Source organism: Natrix helvetica (assembly GCF_964273705.1).
Source record: "Natrix helvetica genome assembly, chromosome: 12".
NCBI classification, from domain to species: Eukaryota; Metazoa; Chordata; class Lepidosauria; order Squamata; family Natricidae; genus Natrix; species Natrix helvetica.
In genome coordinates this window covers 1954612-1971587 of record NC_138556.1, presented here as the reverse complement: position 1 = coordinate 1971587, position 16976 = coordinate 1954612, and the positions used below count along the sequence as shown (strand labels likewise).

The following is a 16976-nucleotide window of genomic DNA, read 5'->3' as shown; positions in this document are numbered from 1 at the left end:
CGCGCACACTAGCGTGATTGCCGCGGGGGCGGGCGCTCCGCGAGAAAAGGCTCCCGCCTGACGGGCGGGCGGCCGGGCCAACCGGAGGGCGGGGGAGGCCGGGCCGGCGGCCGCCGTACCAATGGGAGCGCGCGACGGGCCGGCGGGGGGAGACGGGCCGGTCCCTGACGAGGGAGCTGCGGAGCAGTCGGCGCGAGCTGCGGAAGGGGCCGCCGGGTGGTTGGCGGCGGGGCGGACGGCCGCGCTCGAGCCGCAGCGGGCGGGAGTCTCCGTGGGCGGGCCCGGCGCCGCCTGCCGAGGAACGGGGCCCTCCTTCCGCCTGGTGGGCGAGCGCCGGAGCGGCCGAGGCGGCACTTCGGGGCGGCCGACGGAGCAGCTGCTGGCCAGGAGGCGGCGGCGGCGGCGGCGGAACGGCGGCTTCCGAGATGATGCGCGGGCGCTCGGAGCTCGCGGCGCTTTCTCGCCCGCGGAAGACGGAGCTGCTCTCCGGGGCCTCGCTTCGAGGGACGGATCTCCCTGCCGCATTTTCCGGCGAAGGGACGGACCTCCCCTCGGGGAGGAGGGAAACGGCCATCGGGCACTTCTAGCACTTGCAGCATTTCTACCGCGGTGGCCGGAAGGGCCGGTTTCGGGGGCCGCTTATCAAGGGGAGGCTGGAGGGCTGAGGACTTCCGGGCACTACGGGAGAGTCCGGGGGGGGGGGGGTTGTCGCCTTTCCTCCGGCGTCGGACGCGACCGAGAACTCCCGAAGGGCCTTGAAAAGCGGCAGCAGCTGCACCGGCCTGGACTTCCCTCCTGCTGCTCAGCTGGGCTGAGGGATCCGCTCTTAAAAGCCCCCTTTTTGCCAGGGGGAGAGGGAGAAAACCGAGCTGCTTTTCCTGCTCCATCGTTGGTGGCGTCGCAGGTATTCTGCTCTCTTTCCCCTGCTTGACACGGGCAGCCCGCTGGGGTTTTTATTTATTAACGTTTTTGGACAGTGGGTAGAAAATGAGGTGGCAAATTGCTATTAACGTTTGCTAATAAGGCTTGCTACTGTTACATAGTAGTTTAAGAGCATTGACTTTGATTCTGCAATAGGCACACCTCTTAAGCAGGAATAGATTTTTAGTGTGATTTCCAATGATTTTGGTCTCCCAGCTTTCCTCTTCTCCAACAGGACCGTGGGGCGGATCTGGCAACAGTTGGGACTGCTGGATTCTTTTCACAAGAATTAACAGTGTAATAATAAGTCCACAAAGTACTTCCAATAACTACAGATACAAAGGCAAACACTCCTTTAAACCATAGTCAATTCCCAGTGTCTTCACAGGTTTTTAAGAAGAGACTGGACAGCCATTGTTTGAAAAGGTATGGGGTCTGTGCTTGAGAGGGGGTTGGACTAGAAGACCTTTTTTTGTGGTGTGTCCAAATGTTAATTAGATCTGACCTTATGGAGTATTTTGCAGTCAGTCACCTGGATGTTTGTATGTAAGCAGATAAGGGGTAGAGAATATGAACCATTTGAGAATCCTTAGGATTGTTTTGCATCTTTCAAAGACTGAATGAGCTCCTAAGGCTATCAAAGGCAAACTCAAAAACTGTTCTTCTGGTGCTAATAGAGTTGCTTCCACATGCTACATGAAAAATTGCCTGTCTTTATTGCTACTGTAAGAATTGCTAACCATAAGAAAGTGACAAAAAGTCTACATTCTTTCTCTACAGTGCAAATGGATCCTTCTAAGCTATATTGCAAGAACATCATTAGTTTTGAAGAGAAAAAGATGGGCTCCGAATCTTGCTTTCCTCTTAAAAGAAAATGAGAGTGGGTTTTTTTTGTAATCCAGATGCAAGAAGATAAACAGGGGGAGAATACTTTCTTTCTAAAGGAAACAGCTGAAGAAATCTGATAGGAATTTCTGTTGTTTGCTAACCATCTATTGTATTTGAACTTAAGGAAAAGCTAGTCAGTTTAAGAAAAGGGGGAAGTCTTTATAGGCAGTCCTCAATTCACAACCATAATTGAGCCCATTTCTGTTGCTAAATAAGACCGTTAAGTGAATTTTGTCCCATTTTATGTTTCTTGTTGAGTGAATCACTGTACTTGTTAAATTGGTAACATGGTTGTAACTGAATCTGACTTCTCTATTGATTTTGCTTGTCAGGAGATCACAAAAGGTGATCCTGTGACCCCAGGACACTGCAACCATCATAAATATGACCCAGTTGCTAAGTGTCTGAACTTGTGGCCATGGGGTCATTGCAACATTAGTAGGTGTGAAAAGTGCTGTTGTAAATTTGAATGGTCATTAAATGAACCCGTAAGTTGAGGACTACCTTTATGTATATGTTATTTACATACGGTATGTGATACAATTGATAGCAACCCCCAAAATTAGGCTGAAATATATATATACCCGCACACACAAATATCCATGTTTGTGCTTTTTTTTTTAATATTATAAACTTTGTCTCTATTTTTCTGCTTTCAGAGGAGAACTTTAGATCTCAATAATATTTTGATTTGAAGCTTTTCAGCAGAATATTGTAAGACTGCAGAAGTATTTCTTGGAACATAGTATTTCTCATTTCTTACTGGAATGCACCTAACAGAATCTGAGTAGGGGGCCTGTTTTCCATCGACTAAGTTATTTATGTATTGCTAAGATTTTGTGCTGCTTTACTCCCAATGGCTCAGAGTCATGTACACAGAAAACCAGAGCATTAAAAAGAACTATGGTACTGATAATACTTTATAATTCAATAAAAATGTTGACAAAAAAAACTGTGACATTGATTGATAGGGATGGAGACATCAATCTTAATATATCCTAAGTGCTTTCTCTCAGAACCAAGTTTTTATTTTTTTATGGAAATTCACTTGGGATGACGGAACATAGAATATTCTGTTCTATATTCTATTTGGGAGTAGGGAAGTCTCCAGTATAAATCTCAGGCTCCATCTTTGTGGGGGTCCCCAGTTTCTTCTACTGTTTCAACACACCTCTTCTGCATGTGCACCTTACATGGCTTTCTAAGGCCTTTTTTGCTTAGCCTGTCACTGAATGAAGCCTCTCCCCCTTAACCACTGTATGAGCCTGTGACTTCTTGTCTGTCCAATGGTGACTCAGCACATGACCAAAACAAAAAACACCAAACGCGATCAGCATGATTGCAAAAGAGTTCTCTGACAAACTAAGGGACACAAAAGACACATACTTCGCAAAAACTGCAAAGAGCGGCATATAATTAAAACAGAACATGACCAAATAGCCTGAATCTGTAATGAGGGAGTGGGGAAACTAAGCCCCAGAATGAGCTAAGACAGGCAACGAATGCAAAAATAATTTTCAAATGTTTCAATATGTAAGAAACAGGAAGAAAGTCAAGGAAACAAGTCCACTAATGGCAGTAGATGAAGATGATGATAGGTAGCAGGGAGAAAGTGGAATTGCTTAATTCCTTCTTTGCAACTATTTTTTTTTTGCAAGAGGAAAAAACAGCCCAACCCATCAAAAGCAATACCAAGGAAGTTAGAAATAGGCATACAAGTCAAAATAGACAAGAAATTAGTAAGAGAATACTTATCTGCCCTGGACAAGTACCAATCACCTGGATCAGATTATTTATACCCCAGGGTTCTGAAGGAGCTAGCAGATGTAATTTCAGAGGCAATGAATGTAATCTTTCAAAGCTCATGTAACGACCAGAGGACTGGAAATAAGCCAATGTGGGTCTAGTCTACAAAAGGGGAGGGGGGAATGAATCTAGGAAATTATAGGCCCATCATTTTCACATCAGTACCTGGGAAAATCTGGAAAAGATAAGTGGCAGATCTGTAAGTACCTAGAAATGAATAAGATGATTGCTAGAAACCAGCATGGGTTTGTAAAAAAAAAGATCATTCCAGACAAATCTTGCTGCCTTTGATAGTGTGACTAAAGTAGTGGATTGGAGAAATGCTGTGGACATACATGGAGGCCGTTTAACAAAGTAGATCACAGCCTGTGTCTTAATGAGCTAGAACAATGTGGGCTAGACAGTGCCAGCACCAGATGGATTCACAACTGGCTGACCAATCACATTTGTGTAATCTTCAATGGAATTACATCCACATGGAGAGTAGATACAGTGGAGTATCCTAAGGTTCTATCCATACTCTTCAATATTTTCATAATGATCTAGATGAGGGGATGAAAGGGGAACTCATCAAATGTGAGTGACACCAAGCTGGGATAAATAGCCAACACTTTAGAAGATAGACTCAAGATCCAGAAGAACTTTGAAAGACTTGAACACTGGAGCCTATCTTCCAAAATGAAACTCAATGGTGAAAAAAGTAAGGTCCTGCATTTAGGTAGGAGAAACCAAATGCGTGAGTACAAAATAGTTGGTACCTGACTCAACAGTAGTAACTGGGAGGGATTTAGATGTCCACCACTTAAGTATAAGCCAGCAGTGTGCTGCAGCTGTCAAAAAGCAAATGCAGTCCTTGGCTGCATTAACGGAAGGATAGCATCAAGATCACAGAAGTGATAAAGCGAGTACAGCTGTATACCACACTACTTATGCCACACTTGAAATACTGAAGGGATCGACGTGATCTCCAAAGCACCAGAGGGTAGGAGAAGAAATAATGGGTGGAAGCTTGTTAAGACTAAGGAGAAATTTCTTGACAGAATAATCAAGCTTGTCTCTTGGAATTGGAGGTGCTCCATAATTGGAGGTTTTCAAGAATAGACTGGACAACCATTTGACTGGGATGGTATAAGGAAGCAGTCCCCCAGCTTTCCAGTTCTGCAGACCAGTGGTGGGGAAGGGATGGTTAGGCACATGTGTGACCACTTCTGCACTCTCCCATTGATTGCATGGCTCAGTTCCCGCCAGGCTGGAATGCAGACCAGGACTTGGGGATTGTGGTATAAGGTCTCCTGCCTTGAGAAGGGGGTTGAACTAGAAGTCCTCCCAGATCCCTTTCAGCCCTATGATCCTACATTCTAAATTGGCTCACGCACCTGGGAGGGGTATTTCTGGCAGCAGATGGGCCTGGGGAAATGGTCTTTCTCTCACTGTGCCCAAACTATAGTTACAGATGGATAGCCCTATTTATTGTAATATAGTGGAATGGTCAGACCTTCCAAAGGTTGCTGGCAAGGGAGAAGGGGACTGCAAGCCATGGTTTGCCTAGTTACCCAGCAGAGTGCTCCTAAGGAGCCTGGCGGCGCATTCATTAGAGTGTACTATTGCAGGCGAAATGTGCCCACAGTCAGGGATTCGATCATGACCGGCTCAAGATTGAGTCAGCCTTCCATCCTTCCGAGGTTGATAAAATGAGGACCCAGATTGTTGGAGGCAAAGATTCTGACTCTGTAAACCGCTCAGAGAGTGTTGTAAAACATTATGGAACAGTATATAAATCAACATGCTGTTGCTGTAACTTACTTTCACAATTGGTATTAAGGGGACCTCAGCATGTCTTGTTGCTTACAGGATAATCTAATAAGCCTTTGTGATTTTGAAATTATGATTTATATTATATGTTAATCGGGCCATTGTGGCTTGCTTAATAACAATGGAAACAAATGATGATTTACTGTTACAAGTGAAACTAGCCATTAAACTATATTGCTGAGCAACGCTATTGAACCTCTTGCTATTTTTGGCATTTAGGTGTGATGCATGTTCTCTTCGGTGGCCAGAGAATGTGGCACGTGGCAGCCCTTTTAAGGTGCAGGCCTCTAATGTTAGTACATTTTGCACTCTGCTTTGTTGTGCTTGAAAAAAATTGTTTCGTTGTGTCTGAAAAAATATCTCTTCAATAAGACTTGTATTGTGGGACATATATTAATTTCTTAACTACAATTAAAATCAATTACCTAACCTTGAGTGTTTTTTCGTTAAAAATAAGTACTGATGGTTGTAGTGGCTTGGTGTAGTGTGTAGACTAAGCTATTAAGTGTGTCGATTACAATTCATCACTAGAGTTAACATTTGTATGAATTGACCTGGTGTCACCTATATGGCTAATCCTGTCTGTGTGACATAGGTGGATTCTGGGGTCCCCAATTGTTTCTGGAAATAAACTGTTTTGACTTCTGTCGCTGGGAGTAGGTGGGGAGCTGTGCTACACAATCTGCTTCAGCTAATACCTCTTGGTTTTGAGGTTGGTTAACGTTTATTGTGTCATGCAAAACTGGAACACAATAATCATTGGGGGGGGGGGTTGTGCCATCAAATTAAAGTGTGCACTTCCACAGCCTGGCCATTTTGCACAACCATCTTTAAGGCAGCTCTGGGCACAGCGGGTTGCAAGAGTCTAATTGGAAAATGGTTTCAACATGGGTGATATTTTGATTATTGGGTAAAACGCACCGTGAGTTAATGAAGGCACCTGGATGTCCCCTGGGAAGAGAAGGATCCTCCCATCACCTGGAGGCTGTGCATCGCAGAGTTTCCAGCCAGGATGAAAGCAAAACGGCCCATCGCATCCTGGGCTCCATCCGGCCTGCCCTTCCTAACCTCCACCGGGGAAGGGCGGGACAGGTGTGGGACTGCCACCCGCAAGCAGCACCCCCTCCTGCTGGCTCTGGTGGCGGGGGGGGGGGGCACAGCGCCCAAGTTCCCTCGGGGCGGCTCAGGTGGGCCGGAGGAGTGGGGAAGCCCCCCCGCCAAGCCCCCGAGGGTGCGGGGATGCCCAGTCCCTTCTCCGAGGGAGGCGCCCGGTTCAGAGAGACGAAAGAAACGGCGGCCTCCGCAGCCCCCGTCAGCGCTTCGCCGGGCAGCTACAGCGGTTGGTCCGGCGGAGATGCTGCCCGGGGGCGGGGGGGGGTGGCCGGGCGGGGCGCGGGTTCCGAGGCGGGGGCGGCGGGGGCGGCGGTTGTGCCGCCCGAGGAGGCGGAAGCGGAGGCGGATGGCGGCGGGGCGAGGGCGGCCGTGGCTGCTGCTGCTCCCGGCGGCGCTGCTGAGCTTCCTCCCGCCGGCGAACCCGCATCCGAGTGAGTGGCGGGAGAGGCTGCTGCGGCCATGGCAGGTCCAGGGCCAGCCGGGGAAGCTTCCGCCGCAGAGGGCCCGGGGCTCCCGGGGAAGAGCCCGAGACCCCCTGGGCGGGTGAGCTGCGCCAGGCCGCCGGGCGTTTCCTTGGCGACGGGCCCCGAGCCTGGCTGGGCGGCGGGAGGGCGAAGAGAGCCGCCTCGGGGGGATTCGGTACCCGGGAGCGGGAGAGGCCGCAGGAGGCGAGGAAAGAGGCGACGGAGCCGGTCCCCCCCGCCCTTCCCTGCAGCTCTGCGTCGGTTCCCGCCTTCGCCAGCCCTCCTCGGCCCTCGCTGGCCTCTCGGGGTCTCCTCCACTCCGTCCCACCGCAGCTTCTTCCGTCTCAACCGGGATCGCAGCCCGTTCGGAACAGAAAGCGCTGCCGAAAGCCCGAGGGCCAGCGGTGGGGGGCAGGGCGGTCATCTAAGGGCTGCCCAGATGTTTGCAGTTGCCGCCTCCCTTCCTGCTTCATCTACATATCTGGTTATCACTTAGATCCCCCATCGGTCTTTTTCTGTGGCCAGACCATTTCAATGGGGTTCCCTGAAACAGCTCACTTATTTTCCTTTCCATCTTGTATTTATCCATCCTTGACTCTAGGTTACTTCTTGGACCAAACACTCAACATTCTTAAGAACCCAATTTCCATAGCACCAGTTACCTTCATTGTTGCTCCTAATGTACTCAACTCCCATTTCCCTGCCACAAAGTGTTTTCTATCACCTGTTTTTGCTTCTTCCCTTTCCCAACCCACCTCACATGGTTGCTGTTGTGGAGAGACTAGAGAGTAGACTGGAATAGAATAGTTGGAAGGTCTTGGAGGTCTTCTAGTCCAAAGCCTTGGAGGGAAGCCATTCCACTGATGAATTGTTCTCACTGAAGGGGAATTTTTCCTTAATTCTAGGTTGGATCTCTCTTTGATAAACTTCCATCCAATGGGCCTGTTCTAAGGTTCTTTGGAGAATAGGTTGGGGCCCCCTCTTGTTTGTGGCAGCCCCTCAAATATTGGAACAGCTATCATGTTGACCCTAGTCCTCCTTTTCAGAAAACTAGACCTACCCAATTCCTGCAACCATCCTTATAGGTTTTAGCCTCCAGCCCCCGAACCTTCCCAGAGACTCAACATCTTTTTTGTATCATATAAATGAAAAACGGATGCATGGTGTGTTTTTGATATGTTCACCACCTTGAGTTACTTTTAAAAATAAGGACAGCAGGGTACAAACAGACAAAAACAAATGAACTGTTCCTTAAAGAACACCACATATTACCACTATGTTTCTGTTACACCTTGTCCTTTGCTCTTTCAGATTCTCCACCAGCTGCATTTGTGCATACAGAAATCTGTATACATTCATGAGCCTAACCTCAAATGTGGCCATAAATAATATTTAATATTATTTAACATGCCCATAATTCCGTGAAACATCGCACATCTTTTTTCTTACTTCCTTCTTAAGGAGGCAAAAACGTGCTAAGCATTTATTTTATTCTCAGTCACGTTTGATTTCTATCCCACATTACTGCCTTCAATAGCCAACAATTAACTCCCTGGTCACATAAAACATTCCACATTTCAACCCCTTAAATGCTTTTTCTAAATGAACAGATACATTATAAACATTCCTTCTTACAATCTTACATTTCTCATTTACCTACCAAAATGCAGATCCCGTGTCTGTCTTTCGTTATCCTGTCCAGTATAAAACCAGGCTGTCTAACTTTTTCTCATCACTTTCCTAATGCACACGTCATAAAGATATAGTTTTGCATCCTCCCTTGCTGCCTTTGGTGTTTGATATATTTACCACAGTTTATATACTACTCAATAAAACAAGGCTCAAAGCAGTCTACAAAAGAAAAAAATCACAACCTTAATACAAACTGAGCAAAACAAAGCAACACGGCCCCAAAGAAGAGCTACAACATCCAGTCTGTAGTAGGAAGGGTTATCTCCCCATTCGAAGGTTCCCTGGAAAAATCAGGCCTTGATGCCTTTCCTGACAACCAGCATGAGGGGAAACAGGAAGGAGGAGAGCAGCTGAGAGGCCTCCTCTTCATGTGTTCTGCCTCTCTCATCTTTGAGAGAGATGATGGATTCTTCTAGGATCCTGTAAGATCTAATTAACAAATGGCAGTCAAACTGCATTAGTCTCCCTGCTTTCTGAAAAATAAATCCTCCTGGATGGAATTTTTTTCTCTTTTTTTTAAAGAAAGGTTTTTTTTTTATTTTTCTCTTTCAAATTCATTTACAAATATACACTCTTATAATTACTTTTAACATTATTCATCATTAATCTTAATTGTTATTTTCTTGCAAATATATAGAATACAGTTTAGGTCACTTTCTTGTCACCCCACCTCTCCATCTTATTTTGCAACATCCTTGCTCCTCTCTTCTCAACCTCCCTTCTCTGCCTTCTTCTTTCCTCCTCTCCTTCCTCATTTCTTCTTCCCCTCACTTTCTCCCACTCCTCTGTTCTCCTCCTCCTTCCCCTCTCTCCTACACTTAATTCCCCTCCCTTACATCCTCTGCTTTTACTCTTTCTACCTTTCCCTCCTCATCCTTTGGATGGATTTTTTTTTGAATGCACATTGAAAAATTAATGATATTAAAGTGAAGCATGTGCTTGAATGGTTTGTGCTGTAATTCATAGATAAATTTGCAAGCCATCACATTTACATTCACACACACCCTGAGTGCTTCAACCTCAGCATTTCCTACCAGCAGATATTCCCAAAGCTGTTTGAAACAGGGCTGTAATCACTAACATTTTCTTTTTAATTTCACCCTCTCACTCATTCCCAATCAAACCTTGAAAATACTCATTTCGCTTCAGTTTTATCCCAAACATCACTTAATTCTTTTATTCACAGAGGTTCTTGGTTTAGCTTTTTCATCCACTTCCAGAATAATTGTCAAATCACACTGCATTTTCTGTGCCTCTTTTTATAATAACTGTTCCTCTTATAGCTTCACCTAGTACTGCAAAGCACACTTGTTCAAGGTGGTTTTCATATTAGATGAAGATACGGGAAAAGCCACCTTACTTTTAATGTTTTGGTTGACTTCTTTAATTTTCATCAAAATCTTCATTCAATGTTTTCCCTTCTCTTCCAAATCGGGAAAGGAAGAAGAGATATTCATTCCATGTTGTTTTTTCTTGGGACTAACCAGCTGGAACGGAACTTGACTGCTGGGGAGGAACCAAATCCCCCCAGTTCACTTTCTTGCATTAGAAGTGAAGTGGTTTGCTTCTAAACACAAACCAGTTTCAACCCTGCTTAGCTTTTTGAGATCAGTTTTCTATTGGATGAGTTTGTTTTGAAAGAGCAGTTTAAGCCGTTCTCCTCATGTGGCTGCCATTGCTTGGCCAAGATTGTAACTCAGTGGAATTATATTAGATGACTTTCCTAACCTTACATATAGATTTGCTCAAGTTATTTCAAAGGGATGGTGGCAATAGATACAAAGCGTCATTCATGATTTTTTAAAATAAAAAATGAACAAAATGTCTGCCATCTAAAATGAGCCAAAAATCTATTGCTGCTCTAATAGTGACTAACTCTAATTTTGTTGTTTGTCTTTTACTTTTTCTGTGTTGTTGTTTTTTTTAGGTGTGACACACCGTTACGAAAATGTTAAAGTAGTGGAGGTAATGTTAGTTTCAAGTTACAGGAAATAGGTTGTATTTCTGATACCGTAAATGTATTGAATCACTTCTGATCCACACAAAAATACAAACATTCACTCTCTCACACCCAACCAAGCATGCTTTCCCCACACAGGCTGCATTAATAACCCATTGCACTAAGACAGCGATGGCAAACCTTTTTGGCACCAAGTGCCCAAACTGGAACCTCCTGTGTACGTGTGCCGGAGCACCGGAAACCCGAAGACCAGCTGGCCGGCAAACGCATGCTTGTTTTTGGGCTATTTTCAGCCCACTTTTTGTGCCACTTTTGGGTCAAAAAGGCCCCCAAAACAGCCTGAAAGTGGGCCAAAAAATGACTGGAAAATGGCCGACTGGAGACGGTGCACGTGCCCACAGAGCCATAGGTTTGCCATCCCGGCACTAAGACATAGCTTGTTGCTAGTAAGCCTTAATTTACAGCTTAGAAATCTCAGTGCCTGGGTGCACGCAATAGGTCAAGCTCAACAAGCCGTGTTATGGCTAAAACGATTCTACTCTAACATTATGGGAGAGTGTGTGTGTAACTCAAGATTATGTGATGGGGAACCTCCCTAGGAAGGTTGCAAACAACAAGCCCAGGACCCTGCAACCATTGTAAATACATGTCAGTTGCCAAGCACCCGGAATTTAATCACGTGACTGTGGGGATGCTGCAATGGTCATAAATGTGAGAACTGGTCCTAAGTCAGATTTTTCTCAGTGCTGTTGTAAATTTGAATGGTCATTAAACAAATAGTTGTAGCAATAGCAATAGCACTTAGACTTATATATATTGCTTCACAGAGCTTTTACAGCCCTCTCCAAGGGGTCTACAGGGTCAGCCTCTTGCCCCCAACGATTTGGGTTTTTACCAACCTCGGAAGGAGGGAAGGCAGAGTCAACCTTGAGCCTGGTGAGATTTGAGTTGCCAAATTGCAGTCAGCAGAAGAAGCCTGCAGTACTGCCCTCCGTGGCTCATAAGTCAAGAACTACCTGTAATCCTTCTGAAAATATTGAACCTCAGGCGGCTGCCTCGGATGGTCTGGAGGCTAAGAGAGGGCTTGCTTGGATGCAGAATGGATGCCTCACAGCCTCAGGACTGTCTCTCAGACCAAGCATAGCCCTGCTTTCAAAAACGGGCTGCAAGAGATCCATTGTTGCCTGGGAAGAAAATATTAGAATATTGAACTTACATTTATCTGATTCTTTAAAGCTCATATTTAATTCCCATTCTGGGGTTATAATATGCCTAATATGTTAGTACAGTACAACATTGATATGATTAATTGATAAGGTTTATTGGCGGTGCATGCTTAAAATAATTTTACTGATAAGGCTGTAGAATCCTTCCAAGCGTGTTGGCCACTCTGCCAGAGAACTCTGAAAGGGACGTTCCTTCCTGCCCAATTATGGATGGGCCTGTGAAGAAAAAAAAACACGTTTGAGAATCTTATCAGTCTGATTGTCTTGACAACTTGGAAGTTGGTAAAGATTCAGTTTGTGAGGTAAGTGTTCAGAATTGTTATTGAGGTAAAGGCTTTTGGACCCTTGGCTTCAGCATTCAATATATTCTCCTGGCAGTTTTAAAAAAGACAAATTAAGCATGCAACAAAAGATAAAAAGCTGATTGCCAGAGTGAAATGATTCATTTCCCCCCCTCTTCAACAGATATCTGTGCAGCCAACTGCAGCTGGAGGGATTATATCGGAAGGAAAAGATGCTGTTGAAGTTCAGCGTAAGAATTCTTTTTCCCCTTCTCCCATTATGTGTTCAAAGTGATTTGATGCACAATCATTTTAAAGTCTTACCAGAACAGCTTTCTGTTGTTGTCTCAACTGGCCTGCTGTCATTGCACGAGCTTTTTTTGTTCCTTCTTTTCAGTCTTTGCACAAGTTTATTATCTGCGTTTGTGGAGGTGAGGGTCAGGAAAAAGAGATCTCTGGACATAAGGAATGCACCCTGTTATGGCTTCCTCAAATTTAAATGCAAATGTAGATACCTGCCAGGGTAATAGTCTGTGATAGATTTCAAAGAAATAGAAAGTAGAGTGATCATCGCACTCTTTAATAAAATAAACACTTACAGGAGAAAATGGACACCGCTCCCTGTGATGGACCCCAGGTATGTCAGCTGTGTTCTTCCATGGCACATCTGTGCTTAAGCAGCAGTTGTATGATGCTTTTATAACACACTGATCATTCATTAATCATGGATGCAAAACAAGCTGTATGAGAAACTGGCTTATCAGCCTATGAAATGCTTTTCTTGTGAACTCCTGGCATTACCTCCACTGGCAGCCTATAGCTTTTTATACTAAAAGTCCATGGAACTGTTAAACATGGGGCAAGCTTGGTTCACGCTGTACACTCAGCCATACAGTCAGAAAAAGAACTGTGTTAACAGGCTTCGGGGATTCGTCAGGAAACAAATGAGGGCAAGTTGGAGTCAAACTGCTGAGGACTATTTATGGAATCCTGGCAGGATCTCAAGCCAAAGAAGAGTAAGAGAAGAGGTGGGCTTCTGTTGGACTGTGGAGTTGCCACATCAGGAAGTGAATCTTTTGGAAAGGAGAATACGCCAGGCCTCTCAAGTTGGAATCATAGAATCTTTGGAGCCATCACATTTGGCATAAGCACCAACCGCTGCCCACCATACTTCCCCACTTTCCTTTCCCTGGTTCATTTCTATCTTTCCTGTCTTTCAAGAAATAAAAGATATTTTTCTGCAATTCCCTAGCAGCGTGCCTCTGCCCATCATCCTTTTCTGCTGCTGACATCCAGCATCTCTACCTCAAGTTATTTTGCAGGTCAGTCTAAAAAGAAGGGAAACAACAAAATAGAGTTGGAAAACACCTTGGAGGTCTTCTAGTCCAACTCCCTGCTCAAGCAGGAGATCCTATACAATTCTGGACAAATTGCTATCCAACTTTTCTTCTTGAAAAGTTCCAATGATGGACCACCCACAACTTCTGAAGGCAAGCCATTCCACTGATTAACTGCTCTCACTGTCAGAAAATGTCTTATTTCCAGGTTGGTTCCCTCCTTGATTAATTTCTATCTATTGCTCTTGTCCAGCCCTCAGTGCTTTGAAGAATAGGTCAACCACCTGTGTGGAATTGTGATAGCCTCTCAAGTATTAGAAGACTGCTATCATGACACCCCTAGTCCTTCTCTTTGTTAGACATTAGACATACCTAATTCCCACAACCATTCGTCATACGCTTCAGCTTCTAGGCCCATATTCATCTTCGTTGCTCTTCTCTGCACTCTTTCTAGGGTCTCAACATCTTTTTTGTATCGTGGTGACCAGAACTGGAGTATTGGTCTCACCAGTGCAGTATAAAACGGTGCAGTACAATAACTTCCTATGAATGTTAGTATATAAGCATCTGAGACCTTTTTGATTGACTCTGCATTTGCTTCCTTCGTGTCCTTTTTTATATTTGAGATCCTCTTCTTTCTTACCACTTGGTTGATTGCTTTGAGATTTACGCTTGGAATTGAGTCCTAAAAATTGGTCTCCTTCCCCATCAGTTATAATTTAAAGCACTTGGGATAAGCTGAGCCAGTTGTTTTCCAAAAATATTCTTCCCCGTTCTTTTGAGGTGTAGGCCATCCCCCTGCCAGAAGCCGCCCTTGTAGTTATTGCAGACTGTGGTCTAGGAAGCCAAAGATCTCTTGATGGCACCGTCCTTTAAGGCAGTGGCTTACTTCAAAAATTCTCTGTTCTGTCATTGGATGTTTACATTTGTTGGGAGCACAGATGAAAATACCACCTGCGTACCCATCTCTTTGGCTTTCATGCTTATTTGCTCATTGTCTCTTGCTATTGTTTTCAGGCTCTTTGTTATACCATTCATTCTCACGTGAAAGAGGAAAAAGGGACAATTATTTTAATAAACCTCTCAATTACATCTTTGATCTTTGCTCCTGGGAGACAGCACACTTCTCTAGATAGATTGTCTGGTCTACAAAACTGCAATTTAGTTCCCCTGAATAGTGAGCCTCCTATCACCAACAGACATCTTTTTTTTTCTTGAGCAAGTCTAGTCTCCTTTTTTCCCCCTGTCATTGGTGACACCTGACGATGTCCTTTCTCCAGAGGTCTGAATGCTGTCTTATGAGGAGAGGCTTTGAAATTGATTGTTTAGCTCCAACAGGGCTGGACTGGATTGCATGGACAATGTTTTTTAATTTTCTGAGAGCACGGGGCCCTTCTGGTAGCAGAATATATCACCAAGCCGTAAAACATAACAGAATTCAAATAGTTTCATCTGAATTTAAACTAGGAATGGTTATTAATGAAACACTGAGTTCTTTCAAATTGTGGTATGTAGCAGTGCAGACATGTTTATAAAAGCTGTTTCTTTTTCAGAAGACATTTAATGGCTTTATTTTCTGCTTCACAGAATCTTCCAACACAGGGGAAACTGCAGCAAAAAAGGAAGAGCAAACTTTGAATGATCTTGTGAATCTTTTGCAAGATGTGGTAAAAAATATCCCCACCGAAATTGTATTGTCAACTGAACCCACTGCAACTTTTTTGGCACCCGAAATGGTAACTTCTCCATCTGTAGCAGTGGACACTGTTTGGGTGAATGTGAACCCCCAAAGTGAGAAGTCCCAATCAATTGCCTTGATGAGAACGGAAACTCCAACGACAACAGCCTTTTGGAAACTCAGAAATGATGCTTCTGCATCCGTTATCCTGCATTCCAACCCAAGTCCCTCAGAAAACCTCCCAAGTGAAACAAGTGAGTCTGTTATTCTGATCTCTGAAGAGCCAACTCCAAGCGACGCATTGGGCACCATTACCATTCAGTTGGAAAAAGAATCAACTACTAAGAAAGAAGGTAAGAGTTTTGATCAGTTAACAAATGGAGCCTTGGCTAGTCTAGTGGAATCTCTAAGAAATGTACAAAAGTTACATAGGACGGTAGACAATAATGAACCACAGCACAAAAACCATCCAGTGAAGTCGGCTCATCATGAGTCTAGAGGTTTAGACATCTTAGAAGCAATTGATACACTAATTAAAACCATTAAGAATGCACCATCCTCTGTTAAAGAAGACCCAGCTCTTCATGAGTATGTTGAGGAAGCTGAGGGTTACTTAAAAAATGCTCTGGAATTAGCAGGGGAGGCAGAGAGGAAGCTGTTGCAGAAGAAGGAGAAGGAGATGAAACTTGACATTGAGCTTCTTAATCCCCCATCAACAGCTCCACCTGTAACAGAAATGAAGCTGGACATAGAGTTGCCTTCCTCCTTCTCATCCGAAGCATCTGAGGCAGAAATAAAGCTGGACATAGAGATCACTCCTTCCCCGTCAACAGCTCCAGCCTTCACCCATGTGGAGATAGACACATCTCCTTCCCCATCAACAGCTCCATCGGTATCGGAAGTGGAGATCGTTTTGCCTGCATCTGAGTCTGTGGAAAGGAAAGCAGAAGACACGGAAAAAGAAATGGGGAAATTAAAAGCATTTATTAATTTATTATATGGCTTTAGCCCCGAATTAACAGAATATGCAGAAAATTCACCACATAAAAAGATGGCTCAGGATATGGTTGAAAGATCAATGGATGTCCTGGAAGCCATAAAGAGTGTTTTTTGCGGAAATCCCAAAAAACAAAGTAAACAGATTTTGAAGGATTTGTTACAGAAAGACATGGAGCTCGTAAGACAAGCCATGAAGGAAAAAAAAGCCTCTTAAGATACGTTTACTCCTTGGTACTGTAGGTTTTTATGAACAATCAAGAGGTCTGGTATCTTAATTGTAACAGCCATTGAAATACACCTGTAGCCATTTTCATGCCCAAAATTAAATGTTTGTTTTTAAATATTTTTGTTTTCATTTTTCTTTGAATTGATATCTATTATTAAAGATTGAGAAACAAAGAATTAATTTAACAGTTGTATGTTAAAGATCATTTCAGAAAATCCTGTTCTTGTCATTGGATTAACTGAATGATTATTTATAGTTCCTGCTGAATAATGACCGCAAGAAGAGTGTCTAGGAAGTTGGCAGCTGCTTCTGGGATTGATGGTTATTATTCATTGTTCTTTGTTCTCAGAAAAGGAACCCAGAAGGCGATTTGTGGATTTGTGGACTTATCTTGCTGATAGCATCATTAATCCATACTTGATAGGATAAAAAAAATCTTGTACATTGGATACGTGTTAAACCAGGGATGTCAAACTCAAGGCCCAGGGGCTGGATTCGGCCCATGGGGTGCTTAGATCTGACCCCTGGGGCCACCCTGAAAACAGTGAAGGACCGCCCCACATGACCTCTGCT

General features: G+C 44.3%; 2 protein-coding genes across 3 annotated transcripts; both read left to right on the top strand.

Moving 5' to 3' along the window:
• Positions 1 to 2: 2 nt before the first annotated feature.
• Positions 3 to 2748, top strand: LOC309398280 (uncharacterized protein). 2 transcript variants are annotated; one of them, XR_014176378.1, is made up of 2 exons: positions 3 to 1347; positions 1702 to 2748. XR_014176378.1 is itself a non-coding variant. In XM_081965031.1 (2 exons), the coding sequence occupies exons 1-2, from the start codon at positions 122 to 124 to the stop codon at positions 1816 to 1818; spliced, it is 900 nt and encodes a 299-aa protein (XP_081821157.1). In that variant the 5' UTR covers positions 3 to 121; the 3' UTR covers positions 1819 to 2748. The 2 variants fall into 2 exon arrangements, 1 of the variants encoding a protein (XP_081821157.1); XM_081965031.1 differs by having other exon boundaries at positions 3 to 904.
• A 3967-nt stretch (positions 2749 to 6715) lies between these two features.
• Positions 6716 to 16490, top strand: LOC309398279 (uncharacterized protein). The gene is made up of 4 exons (XM_081965030.1): positions 6716 to 6766; positions 10624 to 10661; positions 12348 to 12414; positions 15088 to 16490. Exon 4 carries the CDS (start codon positions 15234 to 15236, stop codon positions 16389 to 16391), a length of 1158 nt encoding a protein of 385 aa, XP_081821156.1. The 5' UTR covers positions 6716 to 6766; positions 10624 to 10661; positions 12348 to 12414; positions 15088 to 15233; the 3' UTR covers positions 16392 to 16490.
• Positions 16491 to 16976: the final 486 nt, after the last annotated feature.

What these genes read in the sequence shown, in the direction of transcription:
- LOC309398280 (XM_081965031.1), top strand. Translation starts at nt 122, where the DNA reads ATGGGAGCGCGCGACGGGCCGGCGGGGGGAGACGGGCCGGTCCCTGAC. An exon ending in CATCGTTGGTGGCGTCGCAG is followed by an intron (nt 905 to 1,701) that starts GTATTCTGCTCT and finishes CTTTCTCTACAG; the next exon opens with TGCAAATGGATCCTTCTAAG.
- LOC309398279 (XM_081965030.1), top strand. Translation starts at nt 15,234, where the DNA reads ATGGTAACTTCTCCATCTGTAGCAGTGGACACTGTTTGGGTGAATGTG.